This window comes from Lonchura striata, chromosome 24, assembly GCF_046129695.1.
Source record: "Lonchura striata isolate bLonStr1 chromosome 24, bLonStr1.mat, whole genome shotgun sequence".
In the NCBI taxonomy this organism is placed as follows: domain Eukaryota; kingdom Metazoa; phylum Chordata; class Aves; order Passeriformes; family Estrildidae; genus Lonchura; species Lonchura striata.
The window spans coordinates 6,256,318-6,273,089 of record NC_134626.1 but is presented as its reverse complement, the minus strand read 5'-3'; the positions used below and the strand labels follow the sequence as shown (position 1 = coordinate 6,273,089).

At 46.8% G+C, this 16,772-nt stretch overlaps 1 protein-coding gene across 19 annotated transcripts in view; it reads right to left on the bottom strand.

Moving 5' to 3' along the window:
- Positions 1-16,772, bottom strand: part of EIF4G3 (eukaryotic translation initiation factor 4 gamma 3) — a 141,304-nt gene that overhangs the window by 34,513 nt on the left and 90,019 nt on the right. For 16 of the 19 annotated variants that reach the window (XM_077788188.1, XM_077788182.1, XM_077788186.1 and 13 more), the window contains 3 exons: positions 13,795-13,903; positions 7,685-8,530; positions 952-1,040 (listed from right to left, as the gene is read on the bottom strand). In XM_077788188.1, coding sequence (XP_077644314.1) covers positions 952-1,040; positions 7,685-8,530; positions 13,795-13,903 — 1,044 coding nt within the window. The remainder of the gene's footprint in view (positions 1-951; positions 1,041-7,684; positions 8,531-13,794; positions 13,904-16,772) is intronic. The other 3 variants (XM_077788187.1, XM_031506593.2, XM_077788180.1) reach the window with 1 other exon arrangement.

Genomic DNA, 16,772 nt, shown 5'->3' with positions numbered 1-16,772 from the left:
ATCCCAGCCCCTCTCAGCACTGAACAAAGGAAAAACTTCACTGAGGATGCTCCAGAGGAAACTCCCAAACGTTTGCCTCCCTACCTGACAGCACCACATCCTGAAATACTTCTTGCAGAGTTTTCAAGGGAATTCTCTGAAGAATTCCCCAGTGGAACTGCTGGGTGGTGCAGGAGACACGACTCCTCCAGAGGAGGATGAACCTCCTGGTGCAGCCCCTTTGCTCTCCTGCTCTGCACCACATCTGACCAACCTCAGCTTTTATCCACAGTTTTACTCTCTTGCTTCCTTTCTGATCGATTCTAACCTCATACTGACCCAGGATATTAAGCACAGGCCCCTGCTGCAATATCCCTACTAGAATAGCAGTGAGGGAGGTTTTCTTTACTCATCTAATCACTCTTGATGTGGTTTTGCCTGAAAACTTCAGCATTTTCCTTTGTCAGCTTCTCCATCACTTGGTCATCAGAAAAACTATCCTTGGCCATGATATCCCTGCACAGAATAACCTGCCAAATGTCAGGATGGTGGCCTGAAACCAAAATGGGGCAGAGCTCAGGGATCCAAACCCACTTTTCCCTCACCCTTCACTGAAAGGGGTTCTTCAGTGCTGGGAGGCTGGTGGAAATTTAGTGGAATCTTCTAGAGGAAGGTGCTCCTTGCTGTGGCAGGGGTTGGAATGAGATGAGTCTTTAAGAGCCCCTCCAACCCAAACCAGCCTGTGATTCTATGACTGTATCAGTCATTACATTAGGCAAACCCAAAGAAAACTGAAGAGCTTTAAAAGGAAGAAGACTGACACCTGTTATCTAAAGGATGCTGAGGAACAGCAGAGCTCCTCCCCAGAACTGCCCTGTGAGACAACGAGGAAGCAACGTCTCTAAAGTACAATTTCAAGAGAGGAACACCATCTTTAAATTTGGGTAAAGCAGGACATTGGTTCCCTCTCACCTCTGTTTCTGCCTCTGTCTCCTCCTCAGTGGCTTGGGTCCGGTCTTTTGGTTTCTTCCAGGTCTTTGGTGCAGTTACAGCGGTTTGGGCTGCAAGGTAAACGTGCATCTGTTACAACCCTGAGTGACACGGAGCTGATGGGGCTGTGAGTGATGAGCTTCCCTCTCAGGGGCTGGTCTGAGGCACAGGACAACGAAGCAGCTCAGCCTTGTGGAGGATTCAGCTTGATTCAACCACTTCGGCCTTCAATGCAGCAGTAACAATCATCAGAATGACATGAAAACACAAGAATTGTTTTACAAGTTGCTCATTCAAGCTCCAAATTGCACTTGGGGTAGCAAGGAGGTCACTGCCAACAGCACAAGGATCATGCAGGGGAAAAAACCTTCAGGAAGTCAAGTTTTTAGAAGGATCAGCTGCTGGCTGGGAGAGAAGGTTGTTCTCAACATATTTTTCTCAAGAATTACCACTGTTATAATATTAACCATAAGCAAGCCCATATTTACAGTATCTCATCCAAAAGGAAAACTCCTTCAATCCTGCAGCACTGCCCTGAGCTGGATTTATATTTCAATTTAAAAGCAGGTTCATAACTCCAGCATTAATGATCTCCCTGGCCAACTGAGTCAAAGGAAACACCACAGAGTATTCCCAAGATCAGCACTGATTTACTCCAATCGTGTTTTCCCTCTAAAGAGTAGAAGAAACCACACAATATATTAAGAGGAGACAAACCCATTAATCCAATCTGCTCCTAATTTGTGGCAAATGCTCCCAGCTTAAATTCGGATCCCAGGCACACATGCTCAGTTAACAGAGTGTAAATGGGATTGATTTTGTGACTGAAGATTACTGCAAACAGATTTCCAGCTCTGGCCTTTGGTTTCCAGCAGACACTGTGGAAAAACCCAGTGTGTACTTCCTTTATCACAATAAAACAGAATTTTGAAAGGTTCTTCACTATGGATAAATAAAAAGAGTTAGTAACAGCCAACTCTGTTCCTAAGGGCATGGAGCAAATGGGATTTGCTGCATTCCCACTGCCCCAGAGAATACATACGAGCTTCTGTGGCTTCTCCAGAGTGTTTCTCTGTTTGGAGGGTGACCATGGACCTGCAGCCACTCTGCAGATTCCTGTGGGAATCACCACATCCAGGCCCCAGCCCAAAGAGCAACAGGAGCTACTGGTGCTGATGGAAGACTTTTACCCTGAGGCTGAACACCCCAATTAGAAAAGGAAAGTCTTATTTAAATATTCAAACATCATCTCTGTATTCACAGAACAAATGGCTGGAAAACTCACCCAGATCTCCCAAGCTCCAGGTCCAGCCCATCCCACCCATTGCATCTCCCTATGGAGAGGCTTTAAGGGCAGGGCAGAGCCCAAATCCCAAATTTCCTGGGACTCAAAGGAGGGGAGTCCAGGCAGGCCCAGACTGCAACACAGCTTTGTCTCCCCCAGCTGGGATCAGCCTTTACTGCTGCTCCTGGCAGCTCCCTTGGCAAGAACAGCCCAGTTATTCCGTGTCCAGGGGCAAAACCAGGGCTGGGGATGAGCAGTGTCCATGCACGTGGTAATTTCTGGAATTCAGCAAAGCACAGATCTAAGACAGGCTTCCATCACAAAATCTGCTAAAAACTCAGTGAAAAGTGAGCCCTTTTCAAAGGGCTGCTTTCAGTCTTCTTTGATGATGCCACTTGTGCACTTCCAGGGGTTTCTCCAAGAATGAATTAGGCCTGCAAAGCAACAACCTCAATTTTGCCACAGCCAAATATTTTAACTGATCAGTCCCAAACTTCTTAATCAGAATTTCACTGCCCTCAAACTCAAACCATGGAAACCATCTACAGCATAAAATAACATTTCATTTTTAACTGCACAGAAATAAATTCAGGGGTCATGGATTTGGGGCTGGCAAAGGTCCGGGTATTTCCTTCCTCAGCTGTCAGGATGTGAACATTACTGCTGCTCAAGTATACATTTTTCCACCTTTTTTTGGCAAAAGTAAGCTCTGTAGAGGCTGCAATCCTGCCAAGCCTCCCGAATGAGTCTTGCTTTAAATCCCACAACTTCCATCAGCCTGGGGGTTCCAACCCCTGGCCGTGTTGTGGAGCTGCCCAAGGTGGATCTCCAGAGATCTCTGGAGACATTGCTCAATCTTCCCCACTCTTAAAATAGCAGACACCAGATTCCTTTTTTTCTGTCAAGTTCACATTTCTGCTGCAGGAGCTCAAAGGAGAATTTGCACTGATGGGAGTTTGGGTTCCCAAACCCCAAATCCAACAGGACAATGGTGTTATCATCTGAAGATGGAGTTTCATCTGTGAGGCTGTAGGGAAATACAAAGTAATGTGTCCAGTTTGGCTCTTGGAGAGGGACAACTCCAGACACTTCTGGTCTTCTTTTCCATTTTCTTGTCCCCAGTTTGAGCAACTTCATGTCCTCTCCAACAGCTTAAGTCCTGCCCAAATGCAGATTCATTTTTGCCACTATTCACACTTCCAGACCTTGCTTTCAGCTCATGTAATTCCTTTGGAAAAGGGACACCGGAAACCCAACCAACACTCTGAGCTCTTATCACAGCTTCCAAAGGCGAGGGAGATAACAGGAGGGATAAGAGATTTACTTTAGGACTGGAAAGAGGAACAAACCCTTAATTCCAGACTGCACCACTGCCAGTGCTAACCCCACCCCTGCAGGGATCTGCTCAGCAGGCCCAAAGCTCCCTCACCCCTTTCTCCAGCTGTGTCACGTTCCCAGTGGAATATCTTCCCACAGGATTTACCCACCCGCGAGCTCACGGCCCGTCCAGCGGGACACGAGGCCTCTCCTCTCTGATGTGGTGCCAACTGTGAAGCCTAAATTAATACCAGCTCTTACATTTTTATTTTATTATCCAACATGCCATGAAAGACCAAAGCAAAGATTCACCATTGCCTTCCAGCTTATGGAAAAGAAAATATATTCCAGTGGTTATGGCAGCAAATCAAGAAAAAGGCGACACCTGATTTATGTTTCTGCCTCTCCAGGTTTTGGTGCTGGAGAAATGTCTCCAAGGTATTTCCAATTACAGCCCAAGTTGCTCGTTACAGCCTCCTCAGCTCAGAAACTCCAGGACTTGCCACAGCTGGGCTATTTAATACAGAAATATGTCTCATAAACGAGCTCTGCAAGAAACAGCCCTTTGAATTCCATGTGTATTAAGTTCTTTCAGCTTCCTGTGTCCCAAGGAGTTCTGTTTGAGACACATCAGTCTCTTGTTTTCCTCTTTGCTTCTTTTAATAGCCATGATAGAATGGTAACATCAAAGGCCTCAGGTCTCTGGTAGCACCTTCTGCAGAAATTCCACTCTACCAACAACACTTTTCCTGTTTTGCTGCCTGGAAAATGCTGGTCCCTCACTGTAGTTACAGGAACCCCAGAATCTAATAAAAAGCAACAGTCATTGATGACCTTTAGCCAGGGTGATGTTTTTAGTGTGAACTAGAGCCCAGGTCCTCTCTTGATACAATTTTTCTCCTTGTAGAGCAGATGAGGAGGAATTAATTACTGTAAAAAGCATGTGCTCTTGCCCCTTGCAGATAACAGCTCTGCCTGTCCTAAAAATTTCAGGGAAAAATTCCTGAGGAGGCAGGAACAGAACCTGTACCCTGAGAACAGGGGAAACGTGTCCCCTTTGGATGCTCAGACCACAAACATGGTAAGCAGCAAGAAACCATCCCTGGTGCAACAGCCTGCACTGCTCAGTGGTTTAGTGCTCTGAAACCCACCACATCCTCCCCATTTCATCAGGATGCACAAGCAGTGGTGCTGATGAGCAGGGAATGATGATCCAGTCACTCAGACACACAGACTGAACCACCAAAGCTGCTGACTTCACTGTGAGGGTGTTCAGAGCAGGTAGAATTCAGTGTAAAATACAACAAGGCTGCTCCAGCAGAATTCCCTGACCTTGGAAATCTGGTAGAGACCTAATGCCAGTGGAAAAGGAGGACTGGATCCCTACAGGATTAATTCAGCTCCTGCCCCTCCCTGCAAACACTGACAAAGTCCTTTTGCTGAGATGTAAAAAAAGAACTGCTGCAGTCTAAAGATGTTTAACAGTCTTAATGTATTTTCTTTCTCGCCACAGAGATTGACAGAGCAAAAAATCCAAGTCTGGTTTCCTTGACTGTTGGACAGAAGGTGTGTCTTGTAAAACTCTACAGGAAGAGGCAAATCCCTTTGCTCATCCCCAAAAAGCTGCCACCTCCAGTGCAAAATACAGGATCCACCTGGGAGCCTCAGCAGTGCTGCCCCAGCAGCTCAGAGAGGAGGGGAGGAAGGTTTCATTCCCCAAATCAGGCAGGCCAGGTTACAGCTATGAAAAGGACAGGCAGGAGGAGCTGCTGCAGGAGTGAGATTATCCTGAGAGGTCCCAGCACTGTCCCAGCCAGCCCAGCTCAGCTCCCTTTAAAGGGAAAGCAGGGGCATGATTTGTGGCCAAGCTGCTCTGCAATAAAAACACCATTCTGCTGAAAACCCCAGAGAAATATTGCTCAAAGTCACAGAGCTCACAGCTACCAGCACGTGCTCGAGAAGTTTCCCTTATCCCAGGTTTAATCCTAACTCCAGAGATCATAAAAAAAAAATCTCTTGGCCTTTAGTCCAAGAAAAACACAACAATATAACCCTTTCTCCTTGCTCCTGAGGGTCAGCATCTGGATTTTCCAATGTATATGGCAGACATGCTGTTCCTTGTTCCTGAATTAGCAGGCAGCCTCAGATGATGTTATTTCAATCTCTCTTCCTCCCTCCAAGAAACAAGAAAGAACTGGAAAATTATTGCTGAAAAGAAGGTTGGCAGAGAAATGCAATAGTTCGGGATCATTAAATCAAGGGTAGAGCACAAAGAACCACTTGGAGAGCTTTGTGCTTTCTTTGAAGCCCTGAGCTTTTAATAGAAATCTGGGTTTCAAGTCATCTTTTACATGACTTGAGAACTCCTTGTTTCCGTGTTGCCAAAGCCAATGGCTTGGCTAATGTGTGCTCTGGAGCATAATGACATTACAGCATTAAAATTAATCTTCTGCATAATTAAAAGCCCAAACACTGTAAGTTAATTTTTTTTTAATTTAAACTACAGGCCATTACAAAGCCAGTAATAACACTGCAAGCTGGAACCTGCCTGTGAAAAACCTTATTTACAGAGTCCCATTTCTCCTCTCCTTTTTAAGGAAATTAATTTGGGTTATGAAGTAGCTCGGATTGAAAGAACAACAAGTGCCACAGCAGTGAAATGACCCGAGTGAAATAAAAATAGAAGAAGATTAACAGGAAAAAATCCTCATGGTCGGTGTAGTAAAGGGATTTTTCTTCTCATCTGTAGATACTGGATTTTAAAATCAGCATATTGAGCATCACACAAACATGGAACAGGGCCAATCTCAGCCTTTCAGGGCATTTAAGAGCTGAGATTTCTGAGCCCATTTCCCATCTATCAAAGAAAAAAACTAAAAAAAACCTAAATGAAATGTTACTTTAAAAAAATGAAACCAACATGATCCAGATCACAACTGACTGTTTGTCCTCTTTGTCCAAGCTTCACCAGGTTCCAAGGAACTGAAAATACTGCAGAACAGGATGTAGAAAATATGACACATGAAATGCTTTAACACTGCTGGGTGTGAAGAACAGCCCCCATTATACCCCTCCAGCAGCAAATACAAGGAATTGATAATTTAACTTCTTTTCCACAATTTGATCTCCAGGAAGTCCTGCAAAAAAAGCCATTTTCCACAGGAAACACAGAGTTTAAAACAGTTGGCACTGTTAAAGCCACAGTGCCAAACCAGAGATGTGGCAGGGCTGAAACCAAAGGCAGGAAACAACACTTGGAGGAACAGGCTGGATTTTAAAAGGTGGTTGCAGAAATTGCAGTTTTAGTGAATTTTAAACTGTAAACTGCAGAATTTAAATTTAAAATTGGAAATTGTACATTTTGCTTGCATGTGATTTTTGCAAATGAAAAGCAGAAGCATGATCCTGGTGTGACACTGGTGTGACCCAGGTGTGTGACACTGGTGTGACACTGGTTGTCAGTTGTATGGGTGAGTGTGAATGGTCCATTTCATTTTCCCACATCTGGGAACACCGTGACACATTTTTTCAGCTGGAAAAGGCCCAACTCCAGCAGTTCTAGAAATTGCTTCATCCCAAGAGCTTCAGGGTCCCAAATCCAGAGCAACAGGCCCTTGGACCAATTGCTCACCTCAGAGGGAAGAGGAGCTGTCCTGTCCCTGGAAGTGTCCAAGGCCAGGTGGGACACTGGAGTTTGGAGCACCCTGGGACAGTGAAAGGTGTCCCCACCCATGGCAGAGGGTGGCACTGGGTGGGATTTAAGGTCCCTCCAATCCAAACCATCCTGGGATTCCATGAAGAGCAGTGTGCTCTGCACTCCCCCTCCACCAGCCCTGTGCTGCCATGAAAGCATGAGCCCACCCCAGCCTGGGACACACGTGCCAGTCAGTGACCAGTTATGAACAACCTGGAGGGATTTCTATCCCGGCCAACGAAGATCAGCATTTCACAATCACAGCAGCCATGCAGCCCCACCAGGCTTTTTCTTTTGCAGAGAGAAACAGAAGTCTATTGGATGATAGAACAGAAACAGAAACATCTACTGGAAGAAGAAAAAGCCCTTTTCCTTCATCCTGCAGTTCACAGCATGAACCCACAGAGCTCAATGCTTACCTGGGACAGGACTCCTGCTTGAGTTCACAGTCAGAGCCTCCCGGCTCTCCTCCATTTGCCCATCTGCTTCTGTCTCTTCCTTCTTTTCAGTATCTTTTACCTCTTCACTAAGAGTAGTTCTTGTGCTCTCCTCTCCCTCTAAATCTCCCTGGACAACAGGGAGGGCACTCGGAGACAGGAGAGGAGGTGGAGAAGGAGCTGTAGGGGTGACAGCAGCGATGGGAAGCGGAGGGGACGGGGGTGGCGGGGTGGGCGGCGGGGTGGGAGGAGGAGAGGGCGCAGCGAGAGGAGCACTGGGAGGTGATGGAGCGCTCTCCACCTCTGCTGGGGGGGCCTCGCTGGGCTCCACCTCCACAGTCAACGCTGCAGCTTCCTCCTCAGCCACCTCTGGCCCCGGCTCGGCCCCGGCGCTGCTCGTGTCGCTGTCCCCAGCGGGCCCGGCCGGCTGCGCCGGGGCGTCACCGGGGGATGCTACTGCACTGCTGGGCTCTGTGCACGCCTCGGCACCGGGCTCCTCCGCAGGAGGAGCGGCCACTGGCTCCGGGCAGGCTGTGGCACTGGGGGTAGGCATCGCCTCCTCTCTGGGGAAGGCCAGTTCACATTTGTCCTCCGGGTCAGCCGCGGGCAGGGCTTGGCTGGACATGGTGACAGCAGCGGCAGCCGCGGGGACAGCGGCGGCCGGAGCGGCCGGGGCTGGCGACGGAGCACGAGGAAGTTCTGCCGGGGTTTCCACTGAGCTGGGGGCCTCGGTCGTCTGCCCAGCTTGATCTTTCTTCTCCCCAGCAGGTTCTGGTCTGAGGACTGGAGAAGGTGGTTTTAATACTGGGTCTGGTTTTGGCTTCTCTTCTAGGAAAGGAGAAAAAAACCCATTATCAACAGCAAGGCAACTCCATGTTCCTGCCCGGTGCCTTGGCTCCCTTGGTTCCCATGCCTGCATTCTGCCAAGGAGCTCTGGGGAAGACACCAGAGGTCCCTGCACCCCACTGGGAATCTAAATTTGAACATACAATCTCTGCCATCCTGAGATGAGAGAATCTGGAGAGACTCATTGCCGCTTTCCAGTGCCTAAAGGGGGCTTATTAAAGCAAGGAGGGCAACTCTTTACATGGACAAAAACTTGCAGGACAACAGGGAACGGGTTAAACTGAAAGAGGAAGATTTAGATTAGATGTTTGGAAGAAATGTATCAACGCAACCCCCAAAATCTTGTGCAGAAAGAAGTCCCTGCACTTTTCCTATGATTAGCAACAGACCTGGTGATCCTGTCCCTGCCATGACCATCACACAGCTCCCAAAGCTCTGCTGCAGCTCTCTGCTTCCCACTTCTTTGCTACAAAAGCATGAGCCATTATCATTTAGGATCTTGCAGGAACACTGGACTCCTTCATGACAATGTTACACCAGCAAAAATAATTCTGGAAAAGCCAGAGGCACAAACCTGCTCTTCAGATTAGAAGTCAAAGGCCACAACCAACTGTAAATCATCAAAATTCAGGTAGAACTGAACAGGTTTGGCTCTGCTGGATTTCCATTTGGGGCTTATTCAACAGCTCAGCTGAAAAGAACCGAAGGGTTTTTGAAGGAGAACCCATTTGAAACTGCCTGGAGCATCAATCCCACTTTTAGGAATAGCTGGAGCAAAAGTGAGCTCTGCTTGCAGCCATCAGCAGCCCCAGCAGCATTACAGAGGCCCATGGCCAAGCAGTAGCTTATCAACCTAATGAGGCATCCAGGGACATGGCTTTGGAGGAGGATGACAAGTGAGGAAAGAGATGGGAAAGAGTATCCCAACAGCTGATTTTGATTCTGGAGGCTCAGTGGAAGAAAAGGATGCAGGAAGTGGTTTGGAAGAAGAAAACACGTCACCTCTGATTACTGGAACATCCTTTGCAGGAACTCCTGGAGCATTCCTGACATTTGCAGCTCACTATAAACAACTGCCTGGATATTCTCTCCCTGAGTCAAAGGAGAATGCTCAAAAAAAACCCAAAAAACCACCAACCAAATGCATTTGAAGTGTTAAGAAAATAATTCTGAGAGATAAAACCAGCACAAATCCACAGCTGTGTTTGAAACCAGAGGTTTAACTCCCTTCCCTCAAACCACACCTTGTCTGGCCAATGTTCTCGTCATGGATACAGGTTGTGTGTGCAAAATCCCAGAGGAAAGTGATTTAATGAGGGATTTCAGAGAATGAGGAGCAGATTTGGCTGATGAGAAGCAAATCTGAACTTGAACCCCCATCCCAGAGAACAAATCTCCAAGTCCTGGCAGAGGAGGACTCATCCTTGCCAACTGTTACAGAGTCACGTGAACAACTCACAGTTAGGGAGGGAAAACAAAAATCAACACAATTCATCCCAACTGGATCAAATCCCTCTTCCTAAATATGCTGAGATCATTCCTCATGTTATATTTAGAAAGTATTTACAGGAAGCGCTGGCTGTTCCAGGGGAAATATCAAGAGATTTTTTTAAATGTCCTGATAAACACAATTTTTGCAAAATTATTCCTTAAAGATTCTTTCACATAGCCAGTGGGACAGCCCCCACTGCCTGCTTCATGAAGAGCTGTTGTTGGGCTGCTGGGTGGTCCCAGTGGCACAGACTGGCCAGGACAGTGGATGAGGAAGATTTTCCTGGATACAGGAATTTGTTCCTGCTCTGTAGTGTTTATCTGACAATAATTGCTGGGCTCGCTGCCATTTTTCCATCTTTTGTCCTAATGCAAACACTCACGAGGTGGCACCAGGACTGACTCAGTGTCAGCAGAGAGGTTTTGGAGCTTTCCAAACTCCAGGGTCTGACATTAATCTGTTCTCCACAAACCATGTTGTACATTCTACGTGTCTGATACATTGCAAGATTTGGAAAGAGGTTTAAAAAGAGGATAATACTACTCCAAACATCCCCCTGAACCTCTGCAAGCACAAAAAATGTGGGCAGCTCTGATTCCATGCAGTTCTATCCCACTGCACCTCCTGCACCAGCCTGGCCTGCAGCCAGGCTCCGCAGACCCGGCCACTGGCTTGACCTGGATTCTCCAGCAGAATCCTCCCCTCTGTCAGCCTGGCTGGCATGGACACACCAGGGACATCTCCAGGAACCAGAACTTGCACCTAAAGATGGGATTCTTCAAGGTATTGTAGTAGCAATTCCTACACCTGGTCCACTGGAAGGCGTCCCTGCCATGGCAGTGGGGTCAGAATGGAAGGAGCTTTAGGGTCCCTCCAACCCAAACCATTCTGGGATTCTATGAAATGCCAAAGGCTTGTCTTTAAAAAAAACCAACCATGAATATAAATAATGCAATCCCAAATCCAGCCTCAGGAATGACTTGCAGACCAAGCCAAAGGGACTGCAGATCCTGGTGAGCTGGCAGAGCACACAGCCCCAACCCTGAGCCGAGCCCAGTGCAGCAGGCAGATGCTGCTCACTGTTAGAAGCAGCTGCACAATCAGCACTGGGTGTGACAGAATCACAATGAAATCCTGATCCCAAACTTCAGCAGCTGCCAATGGGCACAGGAGAGGAAGGGCACAGGGAGAGCTGATCCATAGGATGGACAGGGCAGAGGGGATTTGGAGAAACAACAACACTGGTTTGAATGAGCACTTCAGCCATGCAGCCCCACCTGTCACTACTCTTGTTCTGAAAGCAAAGATCCCCCAACATCAAAGTGAAAAATCATGTTGATACCTTGGCATGTATTTCTGAACAGAAGTGCTCCCCAAAAGTCATTAGTTCAGTTTAAAAATAATTAATGGGCTCTGTTAATTACTGACACCAACCCCTACATTGCTCTGCCCCCAGCCATGGCTGGGTGCTATTCCAGGGCTTTCCCTGCAGTGCTTACATAAATGTGCTCTTTAGCAATTTTTGGACTGGAACAAATGTTTGACTCTTTCTGGGATGGAACAGAGATAAACACAGGAAAGCTCATCAGTGTTAAACCCCAGTCAAGCCCTGCTTTATGTTTAAACCAGTACTGTCAGAGCTATGTAACTAAGCAAACACACTTACTTCCAGTTTACTCACAGCTGCCTACAAAGGGATTAAGTTAAAGAGAGAGAGAAAAGGGATAAGACCTGTTTGTCCTGGAAATCCACATTTCCATACAGAGAGATTAAATACTGTGAAGGAAAGTGCTGGATTTTCAAAGATGAGAGTTCAAGGAACTCCTAGTCGTATGATTTAGTGGTAGGTAGTCCTGTGAGGAGCAGGGGGTTGGACTTGGTGATCCTTACAGGTCCCTTCTGGCTGGAGATGATCTGTGATTCCACAACTTTACAGCTCAGCCCCAGCTCTGTCCAAAAGATGTCCCTGGCAGCAAGAGGGTCTAGGGAATGTTGGCAGAGGGGACAGAGACAGGGATGAGCAGCTGTGCCAGAGCTGGGCAGCACCAAACAGCCAGGGGAGCTCAGGCAGCACAGCCACAGCAGAGCCAAGGGACATCAGACCCACCACGCCTTGTTCAGGTGACACTGGGGACATTGAAGGTTTGCACCAACATCTACACAGAGCCACAGGCTGCCTTTAAGTGGGAGATGGGACCAGACCAGTCCCCAAAGGTCCTTTTTCAGCCTTTTATAACCAATTTCTAGACACTGCAGCAGTTTAGAGGCACAGCACTGGAAAAGGGAGACCCTGATGTCCACGCTGTGGCTGTAAGAGCAACCCCAGGGACACTGTCCTTGGCTTCCCAGCAGTGACTGTGCTGGGATCCAGGGCACCTGCAGCACCAGAGATGTTGCTTTGTCCCCTTTTCTAGGGCTGTGCTCCTCTGGGCCTTGGTTTTCCTCTAGCAAACCTCTCCAGGGAATACACAACAGGACAAAAGGAAATAGCCTCATGTTGTGGTTCAGGTTGGATTTTGAGAAAATTCCTTCATGGCCAGGCACTGACCTGGGCAGTGGGGGAGTCAGTGTCTCTGAAAGTGTTAAAAAAAAAGTGTGGGCAAAAAACCTGGGGACATGGTTTGTACTGAACATGGCAGTGCTGGGTTGGACTTGAAGATCTGGGAGGGCTTTTCTGACTTTGGTGATTCTGTGACTCTGGATACCCTGAAATAAAAATCCCAGCACTCCATGATACCCTGAAATAAAAATCCCAGCACTCCATGATACTCTGAAATAAAAATCCCAACACCCCATGATACTCTGAAATAAAAATCCCAGCACTCCATGATATTCTGAAATAAAAATCCCAGCAACTCATGATGTCCCTGCACGTGCTGCTCCAGGCAGGGCCTGGAGGCTGTGATGCCATGGGTGAAACTGGGAAGCAGATGGTGGTGTCAGCTCTGTACCCCAGCACCCATCCTGCTGCCACACATCAGGAACTGCAGCTTCCAATGGCTGCAAACTCCAGTGTGGAACAGCCTGGGCTTGCTCTGTTGCCTCCTGGGACAAGTCCCTGAACAGTTTTAAAAATTTCCCTTCCAATGGGTATTATGGAATATCCTGAGCTGGCAGGGACCCATCAGGATCATCAAGTCCAACTCCTGGCCTCATGCAGGGACCCAAATAATCCCATCCTGTGCCTGAGAGCACTGTCCAAGGAAATGGAATTTTAAGAAACTCACTCCATCTGTGCCAATTTTACCAAAGTCAGCAAAATCTGCTATGGGCTTTATGAGACACTTGGCATACTAATGGGTTTTTTCCTAGTTAATGTTGCCCATTCCTACAGGACTGGACACACAAGCAGCTCTGGGGAAGCCATATGATCCTCTGGATCCCTGCCACTGCTGTGGCTAATTACCCAAATGATCCAAAGCCTCTCTGGCTAAAGCGTTTCCCTGACAACACGCTGGGTTCTGGAGGATGGCACTTGGGTGAGAGGAGTTTCTTCCTTCTGTGTGCTCTGAAACAACATTTAGGACACAGAAGACTGAAGACAATTATTTTTAACCAGTTCCACATTAGCAAATTCCAATTAATTGCCTTAGCAACACACTTAAAATGTTCCACTGGAGGAAGAGAAGTTCCTCCCCTCCTATTTCTGCTGCCTGTTGGTCTCCCTGCCAAAAATATTCCAACTAAAACAAGAAAGGAGGGGAAAAAAATAAATGATTCCAAATAATGAAGGAGGAAATCTCCATGAACCGACCTTGTTTGGAGGCGGGGGCCGCGGTGCCGGGGGCGCTGCCAGAGGGGTGGGAGCTCTCCACGGCTCCCAACGCCGGGGGAACGGGCTCGGGGACCTGGCTGGGCACCTGCTGGGGGGGAGGGACAACAGGGTGAGCCTGGGAACATCAAAACAGGCAGCAAAGGTAAGGGGGAGATGACACAGCGTGGGATAGAGAGGAGAAACCAAAGGTGGGGAGGGCAAAGAGAAAAATAAAGAGAAAAGATACACAGGTCAATTGGATAAATCCAAAAAGCTCATGGGAAAGGGAGGGAAAGACAGCAGGAAAAGGGGAAAGGGATGTTCCCTGTTAGGAACAGCAAGGAAGGGACAGCACAGCACCATTATCAACGTGCTTTGCTCTCCCAGCAGCTCCTCCATGCAGGACACACACCAAGCACACTCCTGGATCTCTCTGTGACTTCAGTTCACCTTTGGGATTTGACTCCTTTCTCTACTGATCCATTATTTCAACCCCCTTAGAGATTTAGATCTATTGATTTACTCTTCTGTGTACTTATCAACAGCTGATGTGTGCAGGATGGGATGAATGGTGGATCTGCACACACATCACTCCTTATCCCAGGAGGAAAATCATCTCAGACTGGGAGTGCTTGGATGAAAAACATCCCCAGCCTACAGCAGCCTGGGGGTGGGAGAATAAAAGCAGCTGGGCAGCAATCTGAGGGAGAGCAGGAGGAGCAGATTCCCAAAGAACATGGACTGAGATTGTCTGTATGGAAGAACAAAAAAAAAAGGCCTGCAAAGATTGAAGGAAGACTGAAGGAGCCCCAGGCTGTGGCAGAAACACGTATTTCAATGATCTCCCACCAAACACTCACCTGTGCTCAAGAAAGTTTGATAAAATCCTTTAGTATTTAGTCTCAGAATTTAAGGAAGACCAAGTTATTGTTATTGGCCCAGACTTGAAGGTGAGACTTTCTGGAGTGAACACAGACAGAGCAAGGCAGCTGGTCACGAAGTCCCCTGAAATACACACTGGCCAGGCAGAATAAAATGGGGCTAAATTTTAATTTCCTAATCCCAAGTGGAAAGCCAGGCATCTCGCTGCAGGTGTCTGCTTTCACCCAGTTCCACATCCAGGAACTTCTCTGAACAGATAAAGGACTTTTTAATCACTCCTGATTGCAGACAGGCTCTCAGAAACCTATGCAAAACTTATTTCCCTATAAAAGGAAATGCTCTGGCAACCTGCTTCTCTTCCTGATAGTCTGTTTTTTCCTCCCATCTCCAGCTTTTAGCCTATTGCATCTGAACAGTGCAGGATAAAGAGGGAATTGTCTCCAATACACTATTTTTCACCATTTCTGGAAGACCAGGAAAAAGCACATCTGGAAAAATAAGAATGAAGATTTAATTGGGGCTGAAGGGTTGAAGTTTTATTTGGGATTGCTCCTCTTTCAGGAATGAGCCTGACAAACTGGAGAATGGATGAACTGCAGCCTAGCCTCCAGCCAAAGGGAAGGAGCCAAAGAAAACCCAGCTTTACAAATGAGCAGGTTTCAAGAACATTTTCCCCTCACCCTCAGTGATCAGGACATTTCTTTTATAAGAAAATTTATGGATGAAATCCATATTGTGGAGAAAGAAAACTGTGATAGGAACCACAGGAACCTAAGTAGAGAGGTGAAGAAGAAACCCATGAGCCCAGAAACTTCTTGGGTCAGGAAATGTATTTCCTTAAGAAATGTAGAAAACATTTATTTTGTGGGAATGATATTGCAAATGAATAAATGCTCCTTATGCACTGAGTCTTGCAACTGCAAAATAGAGCATTTAGAGAGTTTTCAGGGAAAAATCCCACTGAAAATTGCTCTCCTGATTTATAATGCTCCAAGGGTTGCTCTGGGTTATTCCACCCCACCATGGCCTGGACACTGAGCAGACACAACTCTGACAAACTCATTGAGACTTGGAAGAGTTTGGCCAGGAAAATAAGAGCATTCACTCATTAAAAAGTGATCTTCTGTGGAAGCCAATGCTGAGGCAATACCATAATCAGATTCTGGCCACGGGTTTTCTTTCTCTTCCAAGTAAAAACCAGAGTGAAAATAGTGCCTGGCTAGAAATGGATAAATCGTATCTCCATGCACCTCCAGCTTCTTTTGCAGGGACTTTAAAGCACTTTACTTGCTTGAAAGCAATTAAAACACACTGCAGAGGCACTGGGAAACTCCACCTAAAACACTTTTCAGTCAGCACTGCTGAGTAAAAGGTACAGGAATGGCTCAAACCCTGCATCTCATCTTGGCAGCAATGCTCATCTTTTGCACAATTGCAGTAACTTTTTGATGTTAAGCACAATTCCAACAATTTTTTGATGTTCAGCACTTAAATCTATTGAGAAAAGAGGGTGCTTAGGGCTCGTGCTAGCTAAGTTTTGGTTTATTTGAGTCTGTTAATAGAGTAATTCAAATCTAAAGGAAAAAAATATGAAACTTTGTAAATCTATTATTATTATAAAAGGGTTTCTTTTTCAAATGCAGAATTTGGGACAGGGAGTGGTCTCCAGCACTTCCTGAGGATGTTTCTTCCTCTGTGTTTGTACCATGTAAATAATGAGGTAGCAGATTCAGAGAAAGAAGTTTTATTAGAATTTGCTATAATTCTAAAAATCGCATTGGACTGGGAGTCACTTTGATGCTGCCTTGTCAAGCCCTGAGGCTGCAGCAGCTCTGCTCTCCCTGCACTGTCCCAGGAGCTGCCCCAGTTCAGGAGCATCTCAAAAGTTATGGCTGCATATTGAAAATTTACTGACTCGAGCCTGTTCAAAACAGTACCACCCCCACTACTGCAATTCCTGAGCACAGTTATTAAGGCACGATTTAATTTCACCCAAGATATTAAACGTGCTCTGAAGACTTGATTTAGAGAAGCTGTTGGGACAATAATGTTGAATTTCCTGGCTTAAGTGGGCTTAAATTTTCAGTTATGTTACA